Source organism: Pagrus pagrus (assembly GCF_965226575.1).
Source record: "Pagrus pagrus genome assembly, chromosome: 12".
Lineage (NCBI taxonomy): Eukaryota > Metazoa > Chordata > Actinopteri > Spariformes > Sparidae > Pagrus > Pagrus pagrus.
In genome coordinates, this window is record NC_140196.1 from 14,189,876 (window position 1) to 14,210,478 (window position 20,603).

General features: G+C 42.1%; 1 protein-coding gene and 1 long non-coding RNA gene across 2 annotated transcripts; one reads left to right on the top strand and one right to left on the bottom strand.

The window, feature by feature from the left end:
* Window positions 1–1,729: 1,729 nt before the first annotated feature.
* Window positions 1,730–19,588, bottom strand: emilin2a (elastin microfibril interfacer 2a). The gene is made up of 9 exons (XM_084370084.1): window positions 19,331–19,588; window positions 18,588–18,713; window positions 16,417–16,607; window positions 14,317–16,302; window positions 6,962–7,315; window positions 4,119–4,172; window positions 3,547–3,606; window positions 3,299–3,439; window positions 1,730–2,524 (listed from the first exon to the last, which is right to left on the bottom strand). Exons 1-9 carry the CDS (start codon window positions 19,510–19,512, stop codon window positions 2,190–2,192), a joined length of 3,429 nt encoding a protein of 1,142 aa, XP_084226210.1. The 5' UTR covers window positions 19,513–19,588; the 3' UTR covers window positions 1,730–2,189.
* LOC311267185 lies at window positions 2,401–16,240 on the top strand. Its single transcript, XR_014623803.1, has 3 exons — window positions 2,401–2,492; window positions 12,898–13,124; window positions 16,151–16,240. It is a non-coding gene; the product is annotated as an uncharacterized lncRNA (long non-coding RNA).
* Window positions 19,589–20,603: the final 1,015 nt, after the last annotated feature.

The following is a 20,603-nucleotide window of genomic DNA, read 5'->3' on the forward strand; positions in this document are numbered from 1 at the left end:
CCGGGGACTTTTGATAAATAGAAAACACATACAAAACAAAGTTTTTATCTTTACTGTAGGTTAACAGAGGCTGAACTGAAGGCTAAATAAACTCCTCCAGCTTCTTAGATTTGCTGTTGGAATATCCTCTCAAGTCTCAGGAGTGAAAAGAGGGGAAATTTATTTTTCATCCACACCCACTTTACGTAATCACCCATCTGGGGTTTTTTGCCTCCTAATCTTGTGTAAGCCAGATGAGTTCGTAATATTAATAAAAGCTTGATGTGTTGCTAAACCTCATGCATTTCATGTCTGTTTGTCAGTGGTTGAATGTAACTACTGTACTTGAGTACAGATTCAAGGTTTATTCAATTATTTACATTTTCTGCCATTTTCTATAAGATAATGTTTTGGTGTCTTTGTCCTGTGATTCTAACAGGACAAAGACACCAAAACATGATCTTTTATATATTAATGCCACACAGAATCATACTTTGGTTGCAGCAAAGGGAAAATTGTGGGGATAAAATTAACAGATTCTTCATTTGGGAAAAAAAAACACATATTAATTTGATTACTGTTTACATTCAGCAACAACTATTTAAATGATTACTTGTTGCAAATGTTCCTTAGGGTCTCCATGTTCAGGGCACATTTCTTCCAAATCCAGTGAAAAATAAGCAATTGGAGAAGCTGAGAAAACACATGTACAGAATCAGAAAATATTATGACATTTAGCTCTATTTTAAGTACAGCTATAGCATTTTGCAAGGTCCTGTGACTTTAATGGATGTCTATACATGATTTCTTGGTTTTGAGAAAATCCATGACATCAGCTGGGAAAAGTTCTGAATTCTGGTTGAGTTGGCATGAAATGACCCACAAGCAAACAAAGACCATCGGCAAGAAAATGGACTTTCTGTATAATTATTAGAGTTGTTATTCTTAATGCCTGTCATCGGGTCAGATTTCAACTAATCTCTCTCAAATAAGTCATAAAATTTAAACTATTTCTCATGGCAGAGTGCAGAGGGTGAACTGAGGGGTCTCACAGCCTGAGGAAAGAAGCTAAAACAAAGTTTTCTTTGTTTTACTCTTGTATTATTGGTTATTAATCTGACATAGCAACACATACCTCATCACAATGCATCCTGCGAACAACTGTGTATAACAAAGAAAAGGTTTAAAATATGCTCTCTCTTTCAATCACTTCCAAACAAATGCATACACTAGCCGGATCAAAATCTTTGACATGTGGCGCTCATAACACTTCTGTCCACAGGAGGCGCCAGAATCAAGAAAAAATGTACGTTTTTTGCAGCAACTCTACGTAAAAATAACACCACGCTATGAAAATATTCCATTACAAGTCAAAGTCCTGCATTAGTATGTGAGTATTATCAGCAAAATGTACTTTTGTATGAAAAGTACTGATGTGGAGTAAAATCTTCTGTGTTTTACTTATTGTGTCTGCTTTATTTGGATTAATATCACTGCTGTATGAATGTGTATGTTGTATTTTACTGCTGGAGATGTTTACGGTTCAGTTTATTAGGGTTAGCTACTTGATATGCTGTTATGTAGTTTAATCTACAGCACCACATAATATTCTGTTTGTTTAATATTAGTTTTTACATGAAGTTTTTCAAGAAAACCCATGACATGAACTAGGAGGGCCTACTGTAGGTGAGTTGGTATGGAATGAGGATTATGAGGCATCAGTATTAGAATGAGCATACTTTATAACCAGTTACAAGTTCATCGGTGTTTATTAATCAATCTCTCTTTCTACAGTGTAGATTACACATGATGTAACATACAAACATTGTTTATTGCCTTATCAACAATATTATATTCTGCTAATATGTTGATCATAGATGGTTCTGTTAAAATAATTACATTTTATGCATTTTTAATGTTAATTTATAAACACTTATATACACAAGACATTCACAATAGGTACAAAAAGGCATCTTTATAATCAAATATATTAGAAACAAATCTTGCTTCTTGTATTCAGGTATATTTGGCAAATGGCTTACAAATTACAATGTAATGTCATCTTAACTGAATTTATAAGTGAGGATCTTCACACAGTGGCACTGTGTGGTAAAACAGCTGCATCACAGCAAATCAGTGAAAATATAGTTTCTTCAACATTTCCTCCAGTCGAACTATCTGGGAACTAACCGGTCCCAGCTGAGCTCCAGCTATCTCTTGGCCTGTGGTGCGTACAGGAAGATGGCGCTGTAGGTGGACAGGATCTCCCTGGCCTCTGTGGTGGCCAGCTGGCCCCCGGTCCTCACCAGGCCCACGCGGTCTCCTTTCCTCAGGGGCAGGATGAGGCTGAAGGACACCGAGCCTCCGCAGCCACAGTTAGCACCAGCTGAGCCCCAGTGTTGACCAGCCAAGGGCCCAGCTGAGCTCTGCAGCCTCTGAACGCTGCGGTTAGACACAGAGAGGACGGCCTCTACTCGGTCACCCTGCCTCGCCATCAACAGCCCGGAAATCAGGTATCGGCCGTCCACAGGAACAGTGAAGATCCCTGCAGAGATGGGGGAATGACAACAGGTTTTGCTTTGTTTAACCATTCCTCCTGCTCATATTGACCATAAGAGGCAACTTCCTCTAAGACGAGACAAAATCCACGGTCATTTGATCGATTATTTGAAGTGAATATGAGGCTTCAACTGTCCAAATTAGTCAATTCAAGTGGCGATACTCAAAAATGTGTGTTTTTAATTTGGTCACAATCCTTTTACTACATCTTAAGAAGGGGACCCAAAGAGGGAATTTTGTATTAAAAAGACACTATCTAGTCATTTTATTTTTTATTGTTTTTGAGAAGTTGAGACACACTTCAATCAATGATCCCTTTGGCATTGGCAGGTATTCTCCAGGTACAAAGACAGTGTGTAGCTATTGGCAACATTTATCACAGTTGGTGACCGCGGGAAAGTGAGTCATGTCTGTCTAGGCTTAAGTTTGTCTGTTGACGTTCACACAACGTGAGCTCCTTGCATTCGTAAAACTATAAAATGTATGCAAATAGTATTGGTATCGGCAGTACCAGCGTGGGCTTTACTTGAGCCAAAGAGATCAATTCAAATCGAGCTGGGTGAAAACTTGCGGCATCATAGTTAAGACACTTTTAAAAAACAGGTCCCTGATGATAAAATAAAGAAACTAAGACACAAAAGAATAAAATTGATGCTATGTACAACTGTAGGGCTGCCATCAAATGACAACAAGACCATGTACATTATCATAGTGACATTACAACCAATATTAAATCCTCGTTGTTGTTGTTGTGGTGTACCTGTATGGGGATTGTAGTGTCCACCATCATTGACTAGAATTCTGTTAAAGCGGATAACACCAAAGTCTCCGATGGGGCTCTGCTGCGTGAGGCCAGCGGAGAAAGAGAAGGGATCTGTGAAGGCGCTGTTGACGTCAGAAACTGGAATGTGAAATACAAATGTATCAGTGCATTTCTCACTTCATATTCAGTAGCTAAAAAGACATATGTACGCTGATTGTGTAGTAAAACTGAGGGTTTTTCTTTACCTGGTGACACAACTGGAGCTTGATACATCGGGTTCCAGGGCACCTTTGCTGCTATGGTAACTACAAGGCGAAAATAAAGAAAGTGTTAATGTTGTATCGTATCAGCTGTGAGTTGAAAGGTTGACACCTTTATATTTATAGACGGTTCATTCATGCGTGTCTCTCGTTGTAAGTTTGAAACTAATGTCATGAAATCAGTTAATTAAACAGTGTTTGTGTAATCATATGAGGTGTCATCACAGTGAAATATATAGTATATAAATAGTATAATAATGAAAACAGTGAAATAGATCTTTGTTTCACTGGATACGGCCATTATCTACTTCAGTCATTTTCTTAATCACCACCAAATGTATCAGGGTAAAACTTTCTGCTAAGTGCCTTCAGACGAGCTAAAGTCTTTCCACAGTCCGCCCACATCTCCCTAAACTAAACACATCCAGTTCCCACTCCCTCGCATTCTCAGGCTACAAATTATTCACAGCTTTTCCAATTTTTTTTACACTGGTGTAGTAGAATGGCAAAGCCTGCAGATGCATGCAGTGTAACCTGACAATGAACTGCTACAATACCTTGGCGGCGAGCTGATTGTGGCTTGAAAGACACAGGGTGCAGAGGAGGATAGCCTGCAAAAGAAACACATGATAATCACATCATGTTTTATCATCATCTGAGGACCAGGGTTAGTGAAGGCTCTTGCCAGAGGCAGTTGTTTGCTTTACCATATGAACATCATGTCAAAACACTGGGATAGTTTCCCATAGGAGGTACAAATTAGAAAACAACAGGTTGTAATCTAGGCTGCATAATTTTGGTTTTAAAATCTGCTTTTTTTATTTGTTTGATTCTGATTTGGCTGTTTCAGGACAATGGGATCTATAAGTAGCATCAGGTGTTTACAGTTTCTGTTAGAGCATTGAAATGTATGTAAAGCTGAAGATATTTGTGTTGTTTGAGTTCGAAATAAAGATAAAACAGACAACAGAAATAAGACAAACCCAAAAGATGATGTGAAAACCTACTCCTCAATCATGAAAAGAAATGGAAAACCTGAAAGAAATGTTACATCCCCAAACAAAGCCTGAAGATTTGCATAACTTTTAAAATGCACATTAAGATTCTCAGGTTTAGATTCTGGACAAACAAAACAAAAGATGTTTGCGTGTGTGGGGAGCAGCAGGGCGAGCTCAGAGCTGGCTGGGTCTATTGGAAAGAATCGGTGCAGAGCCAGACCCTCTAGAGGAATAAACACCTGGATTCACATCAGATTCTGCTTTTATCCAAAGCCATTTAACAATGGTAGGAGGGCTCAGAGACTGCTTTTTAATTGTTGGGATTAAAAAGTGGATTTATCTTCACTCCCGATTATCAACCTGACTGCAGCAGCAATCTGTGGAGGTGACCTCCGTTGTCGGTTGTTAATGTGCTGTAATGTTGACTCTGTCTGAAACTCTCTGTTATAGCTCCTGTCACTTTAAGCCCCCCAGCCTCCTCTGATTGGTCAGCTCACACATGCTTGAGTCAGCATCGCTAACAACAACAGAGCCGCTGTGCTAAATCAATTTCTATCTTTCTCGCACAATGTCAGTACACAACTCAACAAAATATATTACAAAGTTGTAGTCGTTTTTAGACATTTTGATGCAGACTTCTTACATTTTATATCTTTCAAGAAGAACTTTCTTGTACTGTGTTACCCGGCACATTTTTGATCTACACTGGACCACAGAGCTGCGAGTCATCTCTTTTCCAAAGCTTTTATTTTGTTGCTTTATGTTTGACCCGGTCGTCGTTTATATAGACCAGTTTATTCAATCCAGGACTGTCTCTCCGACTATATACAGACTACATGTGTGCTTAAACCTCTTAGATTCTGTCACTGATGACAGATGAGTATATCTGATGTAACTATGAACTGACAGCACTGTTGAAAAGCAGAACATGCAGTATATTATGTCACACATGGTCACGCTGGCTCACGCTCGCTCTCCATGGTGCCAGACTTCTGACACGGCGTCATAAAACTTCCTGCTTGTCGTGGCAGTGATGACAGATTCCAGTTTCAGTAGCCTTCTCATTCATAGATGTTATAAGTAGACTCGGCATACAAATCTGAGGCTTTATACTAACAGGCTGTAGTTATCTAGTGCAGTATATATGGAGTAACAATGAAGCACTAAGTACAGGGGAATGGACAAGAGCTTAGACAATAAGGTGGTTACAGCTTGTGTCTAAGAGGGACTGTAGGTATTTCTGAATCAGTTAGCACATATTGAATAATTACAGGGCACAGTCATTTTATTGCTGGGTCACAAGGAATAGGAAATGGGGAAAAGACAATTAATATTGCAATGAGATTAGTGATTGCAGCAGTTATTAAAATTTCTGATATAATTACAAAACATTTACTTATTAATGCAATGTAAATCATTATTGTTGCTGGCGAACAAAACATTCAGTTCAGCATGGGAAGGAGGGTGTTCCTCCGCTGCTACAACTATTAAATACTTAGCCTGTCTTTTTAAATGATGATTAAAATGTTTGGGAGGCGTAATGAAGTTTCAGTTTCCGTCCGACAATCAAAACAGATGTTCGAGAGTGATCTTTATCAGATTACAGACAGTTACAGGGTAATACTTCATTGTGGCCTATTCAACGACCTTCTGTAAAGAATAATGTGGCGAGCTGTTCCTCCCTTCAGGTGTGTGCATGACAAAAGTCAACGTATCATAAGACAGTAGAGAGGTGAAATGGCACAGGAGCAGGGGAGAGTCGGGCAGAACGAATATTTTCACACCATACTAGAACCAAGAGGTGATTGTGGAAAGACAAATCAAGACTGTTTTGGCGTGTTTTATTTAGTTAATGTCAAGTTTGAATAAAGTGTGTGTTTTAACAATGATTTAAAAGGCAATCAAGCTCAACTTAGCTTGATAAACTTGAGTTTAGTGTGAATTTAGTGTAAAAAGATCTCCTTTCTTGACATTTTGTGAGTTTGTTTTGTCAAAACGATATTATCACATGTGATTTATTGACATGATATCAATATTTCCTTTTTAAAATATCACAGTCATAATAAAAGTACATCTTTGAATGTTTTTAACTTAAATTCTGGCCATATCTTACAAATTGTACCAATAGACTTACAATGTCATTGCAGTACCAATATTGAGGAATCTGGTCAAAAATATGGAGCTGCCCAGTCTGTTTGATTAGATTCGATCCAGATATAAAAGTATCACATCAGGCCACATCATCTTGTGGTCTTGAGGGAAACTTAAATCAGACTTAGTTCAGATTCATAGTGAAATAACAGATTAATATCAGTTATGAAAAACTAATAAGGGCATTTCAAGCTGCAGAGTGAAGCTGGATTGGAACATCAAAGGTCATCATGGCCATTAGTGCTACTCACCTGGTGCTCCAGCAAACCCTTTGACAGGCATGCTCGACGAGTCCTCCGACCCTCTCCGCACTGTCACCCTGCGCATGTACCCTGGAGGTCCTGCCTCGCCCGTCTCCACCACCGGCCTGACGGGAACCAGGGGAAGGCCGGACTGGCCTGGCTGCTGGGGGTTGGACGGCTGCCTTGGCGTATTGATCTTGATCGTGTGCGTGTTGGGCTGCACTGGTTGGCTTGGACTGTACGGCTGTCTGGGGCTGGACGGCGGCGGTGGGATGATGAGAGGGATGTGGATTTGATGGATTCTGTTTCTGGTGGGAGTGGAATCTGGCAGAGGAGCAGGCCTCTCTGGTCTCAAGGTCATTCCTTAGACAGCAAAAGAAAGAAATACATCCATTTATGGCTTGCTGTATGATAGGCGTTGCCGTCATAAAAAGCTTCTGGTCATAACAGCTCTTATAATCCAATTCAAAGTTACGGAAAATCCTGTAACTGCAATCGTATAAGCCTCCAATTTGCTTTATTTTTTACTTCCTCTCTCAAATTCAGTCCACATCCCTCCTTTCTCTTGTGAATTCACCTTTTACGACTTATAATCTGATGACAGGCCAAATTAGACCTGGCATTCATTGCACCTCTGAGCTTTTTTTTTAAACGGGTACCATTATTACCCTTCATAAAAGCAGAGTGGGCGGTCGTGTGAGATTTAGTCAACGAGAACCATCTGAACGGAAACCAGTTGGCTGCCTGCCAGACCCCCTGAGGGCACAGACATCACCTGGACCTGAGCGTAGAGATGCTGTGAGAGTGTCCTGGGGACACATAACCAAAATAATTACAGTACCGGCTTTGTGTCAGCCCCTTCTCGCACAACCAGGTGTCAGACAGATTGTGTAATGCCGTATTCAAGATTCAGTGAGGAGGTTTCTACGTTAAATGACTTCTGCGATGCTTCCTGTATCTGTATCTGCAGGCTTGTTTAAACCTTGTGGGCGAGGTTGGGCATAACTGGAGTCCATGTAACCGGATTACAGTAATGTCCTTGAGCTAAAGACACTTACATCAAGGAAATGACCACTTATGTCAAATGATTATACAGTTAGATTTTGCGGAAAAGGCTTTGCTCTTTGAGGAAGCTCTCAAGGCATAAACAACAGAGATTCTGCAGAGAGAATAAACAATCTTCTAAATACAGAAGTTTGATAACGTGAAGTGTAAACTTAGCTTAGCCTGTGAAGTCCACTTTGTGTATCTGTATGAATGACCAGCTGTGGTCACAATAGGCCTGGATGCTGAAGCATGAACAAAACAGATGATAGCCGAACAGCTGATGCAGGTGCTTTTTCAGTGTTTTGCATGAACTGACAATCAAATGACCTGAGTCCATGGTAGCGGCTCTGATAGGCTGTATCAGCGGGGCTTTGAGCTAAATGCTAACAACAGCATGGCACCAAGCTCGCAATGAAGATGTCAATGTCATATGTACCACGTTCAACATTTTAGTTTAGTATGTTGGTATGCTAACATTGCTAACTGCAGTGGCACTCAGTAGAGTGCATACCTCCGCCAAGGCCCAACAGTCTCTGTTTGTACTCACTCTTATTCCTTGAGAAATTAACGAAAACAACAACAATGTTAAAGAAAGTGAGAAAAAAACTTCCTGAATCCGTCTCTTTTATCTGGATCAGCACCAAAACCTAATGGGGTATATTCTGGGCTGAGACCCAACCTCCATCCAAGTTTCATGGAAATATGTTCAGTAGTTTTTGTGTAAACCTGCTGACAAACCAACCAAGCAACGAACACACACCTTGGCGGAGGTGATTAGCATTTGATGAACAGGTCTCCATTTTGGTTGTACTGTATCTCATGTTCTGCTAGCACAAACAACAGGAAGCACACGTAAGCATATGAGTACAATGCACATTCCTGCTGCTGATGTTACGCTAGCAGTTGCTGGGTGTATTGCAGTGAGGGACGTTCTTTCATTCAAACCTTTTTTTAAGCCCTGAAAATCAATGACACTACCCTCAACTGCAATTATATAGAAAAATATAGTGAAATACAAAAAAATGTAAAAAGAGAAAAATATTCACTGAACACAATTGCACAGTGACTTGAAGTGGTTTGAGATTGCTCTCAGAGTAAACGCAATGTTTGTAATCAATGCAGATGCAGAAATAGTAAAATAAAAATGGCTTGGAGAGAGAAATGCTTTTAACACCTTTGTTGGCCCTCAAGGATAAAGTCCCACACATTTTGCTGAGTAACACTAAAAATAAACATTATCAGGTTTTATATAGTAAAATCCGCAGGGTACTCTGACAAACTGATGTGAAATCATCATCCACTAAGTAGCTTTTTCTGTAGCTTGAAGACCTGTCTCATAAAATGCAGTTGGAAGCTCTGACATAATTAATTTCACGCTCAAATCCACAGGGTACCATTAAATGACTTTTCAGCATCTTGAAGTAAAATAAGTAAACAAGTAAAACAATAAACTATAATGTGTGTAATGCAGGTTCTGCCACAGCCAACAATATGACAATAAATCAAACGTTAACTGTTACTTCAACAGAACTTGACTCTTGCACTGAGGCAGAGCGGTCAATCCAAAAGTACCTGAAGCAATCGTATTACACAAGAGTCTGTTTTTTACTCTGGATTATCAACGTTATCAACCACTCTGCTCTGCTCAGATAAAACATGATCAAACATCAACCCAATTCTTCCTTCTAACTGTAAGTGATACCACAAGTCTACTCAGAAACCACATGTATAATTAAAAACAAATTAAACCCAGCAATCATGTTGTACTGAGATAATCACAAATCTCTTCTTCATTTCCTTCCTATGCCTCCTTCAGGACGCCGGTTGCCTGAGTGCATATTTCCCATGAGCTCTCAGCCTGTGTCTCACTAAGGGGGCAACCGCAAAGTCGCAAAGAAAAAAAAAAAAAAAGAGAGAGAAACAGAGAATGGCGCACATAAGTGCTGGTGCAACCATGAGCATCACCAAAACCAGATGTTACTGTTTAGAAGCAGATTGAGACGCTGCAGAGGGAGGGAGGCTTTAGTCACACACTGGGGTGACAGAGCGTGAGTGTTCAAAAGTGTCTGAAATATCAAGGAATATTGCAGCAGACAAGCTGATCATGCAATGGAAAATGGTGTCAAGGGGCGCGGAGCGGGGTGCGGCGGTTACACGCACGTACAATTTAATGCATCGCTCAGACTCTCGCATACATTTTTCTTCTTCTTGCTTTGCACATGGACACAATTTCACCCTCCACCCCATTTTCCTCCAGTGATATTAATGATGGGAGGTTCGAATTGTGCAGTGTGGCAGACCTCTGGGACTCCCATTGTGTATCTGGGGCCATTCTCCTCTGAAGACTTCCAGATGGGCTGCCCTGGTCAGAGATGGAAACACCTCACCTCGTAGCTACAGAAATCTCTCTGGGGAAGCTGCTGCAGTCAAAGCGCCCCCTCAAAATTCATGCCGCTCACTATATATATACAGTGTGTGTCTGTGGCAGTGTCGAGTACAATTTTCCATTCTTTCCCAACAGACACCCTTTGACTTCAAAAAAGCCTTTGATATCTTGTTTTTTTCTTGCATTCCCTCATCAAGGTAGACAGTTAATCTTAGTGCCTGTCTCTCCAATATAAAGTCAGAATGATCAATTGCAGAGCATTGATCCATGAAATCAAAGACTTTATTTTACCCCGGTGTTAATGCAAGCGCTTTTTTTTTTTTGGAGGCCTCGCCTGTCGATAGACACTTACAGGACAGGGGGGAGGGAGACGAGAAAAAGAAGTCCTCTGGCGTTCTTGGAAGGACAAATCGGTAGAAAAAAACTGGACAGAAGGAGAGAGCGACGAGGGAGTGAAGGGAGAGAAATTCAGAGATAAGGGAGAGAGAACGAAACGACAGGGAAGTGATTTGAGCCAGACTGGGATCAGCTCCAAAAACCAGAAGGAGTGGAAAAAAAACAGCTTGAGAATCGAATAAGAAAATTTCAGCACAAGGAGGTTGATTAGTCACCGCCTGAATGAGGAACAGCATGCTCAAGCTCTTCGAAAACAGAAGCATTTTCCATATTTCTACATTTCCTAATAACGTCTAAGTCTCGCCTAATTTCCAAAATGGCTTTGACACATCAACGTCATACTTTTAAATGATGCAACACAGTGACTGCTGCTCAACCGCAACTCTCCTATCGTAAAGAAAACAGCCAGAAACAAACACATGCGAGCTGTAGCGGCAGGCCTCTGCTGCTGCAGCTGTTTTGGGGGCAAAGCAGTGCCAACATTTATGCAACTGAAGTCACACAATTCCAGTCGCATTAAGTAAGGGCAAAGCTATTCCAGTTAATCTTTCAGTTGCGTTATTACAACGCCTCATCTGTTCGCAGCCTCCTCGGGGTCCTCATATGACTGAGTGGAGAATATGAGCTCAAACAGAGAGGAAACATTTCAGTAGTTTCTCAACCACCACCAACACTACCACACCCACAGAGCTGGGATTTTTCATGGATTGTTTTTATTTCTATTTAGACTATTTCTCTCTTTGCCAAACTTGGGGAAAACATTATATCTTCCTGCTACCTCGGCCACACAGACCAACTCCCTGTCTTGTGGGATTCAGGATACAGATCATAAGGACAAAGTGAGAGGATATGATGGTATTTTCCCTTAAAGGAAATGAGCAACATTTTGAGAGAAACACTCATTCACTTTCTTGCCAAGAGTGAGATAAGAAGATTGAAACCACTCTTATGTTTGTACATTAAATATGAAGCCACCACCAGCAGCCTGCTAAGTTAGCTTAGCATTAAGACTGTAAACATGAGGAAACAGCTAGCACGGCTCTGTTCAGTCCTGTCATTACTCAATGTGAGTAGCTGTCCGATCAGAGTAGCACATTCATGAGCACGTCTGTCATCTTGGACAGCGACAACCTCACTTGGACAAACCTCATGCAAAAACTGCAGCAAGTTTCAAGAACAATATTGTCAAAAAAGCACTGTGCTACGACAGGCAGCCACACACCACCATAATCCATAATCATAACTGAAGTTAAAGGATAAATTCACCCCAAAAAAAAATGTGCCATTATTTACTCAACCCCATGTCGTTGGAAAATCAGGTGAAGTTTCCTAGTCCACAAAACATCTCTGGAGCCTAGCACTTTTAGCCTTTAGCAGCTACAGTGAAGATTTTATCCTTTTAAAAAGGGTGTGAATAACTTATCCTTATCAAATTGCCATTTCTACAGCAGTCCTGTGTGTTTTGTCAAAGTGGTGTTTCCATACCTGGCTGTCCAAAATGGCACTAGAGCTTGCACATGCACTACTTTGATCAGGTAGTGGCAAGTGTGTACAAAAACCAAAGTATTAAAATGGCAATTAGCGGGGAGGTTATGTGGCTAGTTGCTGGATTTTCTTATGATGATAAATTGACGTTTTTACAGTTTTCATACAGATTAAACAAACAAGATATAACATGTTTATTAGAAAGCTCTGGAGGTGCTGGTAGGCAGATTTTGTTTATCATTGGACATAGCTCAATTAACTGGCTGCTGCTACTACCAGCATACAGACATGTCAGTCCTCTCCTTTTACTCTCAGACTGAAAGCGAATAAGCATATTTCCAAAAATGTCAATCCTTTCCTGTAAATATGCTCACTCATACTCTCGAAGTTGTCACAAAGTAAAAAACCAATCCTGAAAACCAATCCTGCAGCAGGACGCACAGTTCTGTCTGATTTAATCCTGGGCAAAGGTGCCGTATCATGTTACAGGCACGGTAATGAAATCAAATATCACAGATTGGAAGTAACAGACCATATTTGGCAATGAGTGAAATGGAATACAAGATGTCTTCACGCTCTTCGTCTCCCTACACCTCAACCATTAATCTGTCCGCCCTCCTTTTCTCCACAGGCCCCTATCAGACCATTGTTTTGGACGATGGTTTAAGAAAGGGAGGCACCAGTGATGGGGCCCCAGTCATGACATCACAGCTGAGGGTAGTCGAAGCATCTGGTCCTGGGTGTGGAGCTCTGCTTCTCCCCTCTCCATCAAGACTGGCTCCAGCAGTGAGTCAGGGCCCTTAATGAGGACCAGACTCCACACATCAGGCTGAGGTCACCCTACCGGAATCTCTGGAGGTTGGTATGTGTACATGTGTAAAGGAGAAAGGGAGGGAGGGAGCTGTATGTGTGCACTGAGAGACCGGGAAGTGTGATTGAGGCCTGCAGTTCTGTGGTATGAGTAAAAAAGGCTATGTCATGGTGCAAGAAAGAAGACCTCACAAGTCAACATGTTCATAAAGGGAGTTGGAAAAATGAAATAGTCTACTCGGGTGTTCTGACGTTTACATAAGGGAGCAATGAGGCACAAAACAGTGAGAGTAAATCATCGGAGTAGTTAAGAGAATTTAAGATTCTTTTAACCTATCCAATTCCTTATATAAAGACTGGGGAGTTCTTAGGACAACATGAAGCTAAGTCAAAGGAAGCTTCCAATGTGGGCCTCTGCCTCGGTGCAGGGACATATTGAATGACATACTCAAGGCGAGCACGGGAGGCCCTGTGAACTCGTGTCCTCCCTCTCCGGGAAATACCCTGTGGCCATTCATGGGATCTGATCCTGCCCTCCAAGCCTCCATGTAAGCCAAACAAGCAGAATGCGTTATATGGAGGATTATCTTCAGGAAAGGTTTGTGTTTACACAGATGTTAATCGAACTTGATAAACTCATATGTTAGATGTTATAGAGGAAGCTGCAAAGGAGTGTGTGTTCGTCTGGCTCACTGCAGTGTTCTGTGGGATCCCATGGACTTGTTAGTGGTAAAATTGTGTCATAATCTACGCTTAATTACTACATTATATCTTTTTGACATGTTGAGAAAGATGCTTACTGCTTTTGTGCTGACACTTGCATGAGATTCAGTATGAAGCTGCAGCCAGTTTGGCTTTGTATAAATACTGGGGGAAGAGGGGAAATAGCTAGCCTGGCTTCGTCTAAAGGTATCAAAAAGTCCAGCACACAATCGCCTGTAACACAGTTGAGCCTGCTGCTTCACTTTGGGTGACAAAGTCAGAGCATAACAGCCAATTACTAATGCTCTACATGTTCAAGATTCACATAGTTATCCATTTAATGTGTGTCGGTACTGCAGTTATAAATCCTCTAAATATTGGCTGCGAATTCAGGGAATGAACATGGATTAATGTGACCCCACAATGGCTTGGTTGTTGTCAAAGAGAGCCAAACAGGCCCTTTGATAGATCCTATCATCATCATCTCAAGACACTACCACAACAGTATCATCAATCTTTCCCCAAACCACCAACTCACCTGGCTCTTTGGCAGTGACGTCTTTCATAACATGTTTGGCCATCTCAGTCAGCTGTCCCTGGAACCTCTGCAAGGAATTCTGCAGTGCAACGATTTCTGCCCCGTGATTTCCACAGGTGACGTTCATCCGGTACATACAGTCCCGCAGGCCACCCACATGCCTCTCCATCCCATCTTTTAGCTCTTTGATGTTGGCGGAAATTCCATCTAACCTTCCACACACCTTTTCAAGTCTGGTCACACGTCCATCAACAACAGAAATGCCATCAGAGACACCCTGTGTGTTCTGTCTACACTGACTCAGCTCAGATGACACCTGTTGACTGAGCGTATCAAGCTTGTGCTTCAGCTCGTCCACCTGTCGTCTGGTGTCATCTGCCTGACTATTGGGTACAGCGATGACTGATGCCCAGTTGTCCCGTGATGGATTCCCAGTGCCACTTTGCCCTGCATGGCAGCATGTCAAGTTCATTCTGTACAAATCCTGGTCATATTTTTTCAAGGAGTCACTTAATGTGGTGACACCACTCGCCAGACCAAGCACATTATCTTGGAGATTAATCAATCCCTTCTGGAAGTCATCCATCGTCTGAACACGTCTCTCATTTGTGACTGTCTGCCTTTGAACAAGGTCTTCCAGTTGCTTGAGTTTGTGTGTGTTGGTGCTCACATCAGTGTGAAGAACATCCAAGTCATTCCTAAACCGACTCAGGTCCTTCAAAATGTTTTCTAGATTTTTTGGTGGTTGTGATGAACTCACTGCACCTACAGAAATTCCTGAGCCTGAACATCCTGTAGAGCACAACTCTCCTACAGCGTTGACCTTATCATCCAAACCTTGGATGAGGAACTTATTGTTGTTGACTTCTGCCTGGATGGCATCCATGGAGTCACCAAACATCCCAGGGAAGGAGTTGTTGCTCATTTCCACCAGCATGTTCGTAAACTGGTCCTCCATGCTGTTCAGGCGGTCCTCCATCAGCTGCCGCAGTGCTGCCACTTCCTCTGCAATTGTACGGGTCAGCTTCTCTTCAATATAGAAACAGTGAGTCTCTGCATTTTGCTCCGTGATGTTAATGCGTGCCTCCAGCTCTTCAATCAGTAGACTGAAATCATTGTCTTCCTGAGGTGCTGAGCTGAGGTGCGCCAGCTCATTGTCAATGCGGACATTCAGGATGCGGTGGGCCTCTGCAACGCGGTCAATCTCTCGCCAGAGGTCTTTGTGGTCACTATGATCCTCCTCTGGTTTGGATGGATCTGTCTGCCTCTGAGTTCGTACAGGTCCATCTGCAGCAGCCATATCCAGACGTAGTGCCCTAATCTCTTTTCTCAGATCGGCCTCCTTGCTATCAACCAGCTTGGTCAGGCTGACCAAATCTTGGTCACTGTTGTCTTCACAGTTCTTCTGCAAGGTCTCGATCTTGTCATTGCATGAGTTTTGTAACTTGGTCATGTGTTCCTCCACATTCTGGTCTAGCTCCTTCTTAAGCTTTTCAAATTTTCCATCGATGTAGGTTTGTATAGCATCAAACTCCACTATGGCTGGAGTCTGGGATTGAGAGGCATCCATCAGGACACGGATCTGCCCCTCATGACTTGTCATGGTTCCTCTTAGGTCTTCCAAAGCCTCATCCTTGCTTTTCAGCGCATTGTTGATATCATCCAACCGGGCCTCTATTTTTTCTATAGCCTTGTCTCCAGCAAGCCCACCTCTAGTAGCCTGATGACCATCGAGCACTGCCGGGCTCTCCTCTGTGCCTGCGGCTGTGGCACTGTCTGGTGGACGTATGTTGTTGAGAAGTGTCACCAGCATCTTCTTTGTGTCTTCCTGCAGGTCTGTGCGGAGGTTGCCGGTTAACCCTGTCAAAGCTGACTGAAGATCCAGGACTGTTTGAGACAGTCGCTGAACTTCACCTTCCAGAAGATGCACCTTATCTGTCCCACCGTGCCTCATCTCATGGTGCCCTGTCTCTCTCCGCTCTGGTCCTACGATCAGAGAATAACTGTTTAGATTTTTATGAATAAATGCTCCTCTTTAGGAAGAATGACACAAAGCTTGTTTGAATTACTTTTTCAGTGGTACAGAAAATGGTGTCTTACTCTGTGTGTGTCTGGTTGTATGTCCAGGATTAGGTGGGAGGTATGGCTGTATTCCCTGAACTGTTTGTCGGTCTGGGGGTGGTTTTAAATCTTTACAGTCTGGACCTTGGTAACCAGGACAGCATCTCCACTCTAACTCCGTGACTGTCTTGAAGGCAATCTTGTATGTGGGTCGAAATCGATTTTGGTATCTGTAAAACCAGACAGAGAAATCAATACATTTTCCAAATCTCAGAGAAATGTGAATACAAAACTGGAAACACTGAGCTTTTGTGTAAAGTGTTATTCACATCTTCATCTTTGCTACAGCTCTGCCGTTCCCAGAAGACAAAACTGTTCCAGGGATATATGTTTTTATTGGGAGCTGTTGACTCCCGCGATCACCAACACGCCTGTTTTATTGGACACTTTCTGAGCTTCTCTACTGTTCCCTATCACATGAAATTTTCCACTTTCTGGCCAAGACAAACAACTCCCATAGAAACAATAGATGACATCACTTCCCTGAAGACAGGGGTCGTGTCACACAGAACATCTGGAAAGCTGATGACTGAAACACTCATCTTTGCACATTTCCCGTCTGTCACCCTCATTGATAACACGAGCTTGACAAATAGACAAAAGGAAACTGGAAAATAAAACTTAACGTTATGGCTGTAATCAACCATGAGTGCTGAAATCTCATCCTCACATGAGATAATATGAAACCGATACTGTATGTCATAACTTAGAAATGGAAAAACCCGAGGTGTCTATCCTCACTGCCAGCTCTTTTTTGCCTTATGCAAAAAACTTGGAAATGTCTTCCTCTGACATAAGAATTATCTGTTTCCAGGAATATTTTCCACAACACAGTGGCTCTCTTCTGCATGTGTTTGTGCGAGTGCATCACAAAGCTAAACCACAGATAGCCTGTGTTGTTTCAAAGCAAAAATAAAGACTCACAAAGGAAAATATATTAAATTGCAACACAGCTTCCAGTACAGAATTAATGGCCGCTGTTTCTCAGGAATTACTGGGGAAGATACTCCCATTTACAAACAATCAATCACTACAGGAGACTCCACTTGAGGAGCAAATTGCTTTATTGATCTTAAGAGTTTTGTGTATTGACATGGACGTAAATCAAATTATGTATTACAGAATTTGTTATTAGATCAGTAAGGAGGGATCGAGATCATGTTTAGCCAGTTCTATAATACGCAAATGTTTCTACTGTAACCTAAATATCTGGATGATTTTAAATGTATTTTTGACTCTGATAATAAATCTTATGCACTGATCACAAATGTTCAGCTCCTTAATACAACTTGGATAAGATGCACACTTAGTTTGCCTTTTTAACATGGATGTGAAGTCAACTGCCACTTAAAGGTGCACTATGTAGATTTGGGGAAGAACATTTAATCAGAAGAGAAAGATCTTCATTGACAGATTTTCGTGTTATGCCTAAAAAAACTAAATAAACAAACTCTCTTTGTTGTCATGACTGAATAAAGAAACTAATATGTGGCGGACCCTGCCACCTTTCTAGCTTCAACAGTGTTCTGGGGACCTTGTTTTCCTCTGAGAACAGCTTGTTTATCAGGTATGGAAAAATTAAATATTTCTGAGTTTGTATTATTACCTCGTTGATATTGTAAATATTTGAATTCTGAGTATTGAATTTCTTCTCCAAAACTACACAGTGCCCCTTTAAGAAGTTGGACCTGCAAACGTTTGACAATTTTGCTTGAAAAATGACTATAAACGATTAATCGACTATCAAAACAGCTGGCAATTATCTTTCTTTCAGTCAATATATTGATCAATGGACTGGGTGATCACTGGTCGCTGCCGGCTATTTTCCCTCACTTGTTGCTTTGAAAGTCATTTCAGGTAAGTTACCATTTGTTTGTCTTGCTGCTATAGGGAGAGCTCTAATCCTCATTAGATTTCAACTATTTCCTGTTTGACTGCTTGCCCTTTTCAGTGGGCTTTTTTAACTTGCTAGAATATTCTGTGCTTTTGGTTCTGCCAGTGGAGTTTCTTCAGGCACTGGATATTTCTGCCTCCCGGTCTCTCTCGCTCTCTCTCTCAGAGAAACACTTTGTACCTGGACTGCAGTCTATCTCATACATCTAAACATGATGCGCCCTCAACCCCTTCCCCTCGCTCCCCCGGATGCTCACGTCACTTGTTGCTGGCAGTCGGGCTGGTAGGCTGGGCAGGGGGCCACTACGGGCTCCTGGAAGCTCTCCACACTCCCCTGCACGGCGCAGCTCACGTTCCTGCGCACCACATAGGCACACCAGTTCCTGAGGAGAGAGGCAGGGATAAACAAGAGCTTCAGCATACCAGGAACTGTGACAAACATCTTAATGGAAAACTGTGCGAATAGCTCTGGATTAGTTATGGAGCGTTTTAATGATTCGGGTAATAAAAAACATCAGAATCAGGTCGTTAAGCTTTACTGAGGTTTCCATACAGGTTGCGTCATTTATGTGAGGCTTTTCTTCACTTTTATTTTTCCCCCCGTTTGGCTATTTTAGTTTATCAGTTGCAAATGCACTAATGGTGTCTTGCAGATGAGATACTGGACTAATCACTGGCATTCCAGCGTTAATCTGGATCTTATCGCGTTTGGCAACGCTGGCACACCAGAGCCACATTTAGACGCAGGCTGATAAAAGCACAGTGAACGTTAACTGGCTACAAATGACCATAAGAGGATAAATCTGCACCGATCTGAGGTCATTCCGATCAATGAGGAGTTTGGGCGTCATCGAGTTTTTATTGGCAACTGCGCAACAAAAGCGCCCCGCATGAACTTTCAGGAGAAGCTGGGTGAAAGCAACGCCGGTCGAAGTGGTTATTATGACTTTCAGAAGTTTACAACTGTTCCCCGCACACGTAGAAAAAACACATTTCTTACCTATTTCTGTGTCTGTGCACCACTCCGGTGTACGGAGACCCCTGGAACAAGTCATAAGATGAGGGAGACCCGTAAGTGAACTGAAAGTTCAGAAACAGTGCGAAAACTGTCCACCGCCAGTCCATCTCTCCATTCCTGTAATTCATACTTGACAGACGCCTTAAAATAAATAGTCCTAACATAGAGAAAAAAAAAGAGAGGGCTGCTCTGTTATTACCAAGCGCACCAAAGTCACATTGCCCCAGCAGTGACTGGTCCAACTCCAACAACTTTTGAGTTTGGGGAAGTCCAGATTCACTGCAACTCCCTTGGAATGACGTTCAGGGCCCACACCCTCCCCCCAAAAACATTCAGATGAGGAAAACACTCTCCACAGCCCTTTAAAAAAAAGGTGCTTTTGTCTGTGATGACGTCCTTTAATTAAGTTATGCATTTGACGACCCAGGCTGATGACTTCTTTGTCTGCCAATAGCCTAAAAATTCACACCTCACTGATGAACATAACAGGATCAAGTCTCCTGAACGCAACCTCCAGTGTTGAAAGAGCTCTGTGTTGATGATATTCATAGCCTGGGATAACAGCAGTCATTTACATTCTGTCTGCCTTGTTAGTGAATGGGGATATAGGGGGAATACATAGTGTGCAGTCTGTTCTCCTTTCTGCTGAGCAAACCCTATTGTTTCAAGCCAAAGTGAGCAGTATCTTAATGTGGAGGGGAGACAGAAAGTAGCACATTAGCCGCACAAGAGCTTCAATTCACAGCACTCGAGGCAGGAATTCATTGTCAGTGTGAAAGTGTGAGAAGGAAGGAGAGTTTCCACGCACACAGTGGTGCTGTGAAAATTATTTTTTAGTGAGACGGCCTGAAGCAACCCCCCACCCCCCCGCCTCCAGTTTCCCAGGGTGCTGCCACAGGCAATACTGTATGACTTTGATTTCCTGATGAGACAGATGCTGTCAGTTAACACAAAAAAATGAAAGAAAAACAGAGAGGGAGAGGGACGTAACCAAGGGAGATGACAGTTGAACAAAGACAGGGAGAGAACGTGAAGTAATGATTCAGAAGAGGTGGATAAACACACTTTTTGGACACACACTCCCTTCTATTCCCCAAAATAACCTTTTACCATTGAACAAGCTCTCTGTCTGAGCTGCTGTCAGACCAGAGATAGCCCTTCCCAAAATAAGACTGCACTCTTTCATCAGGCAGCGAGCACCGAGAGATGCTGGAAATCAGGTTATGTAAGTGGATGATGTCTGCAGGGATTTGAT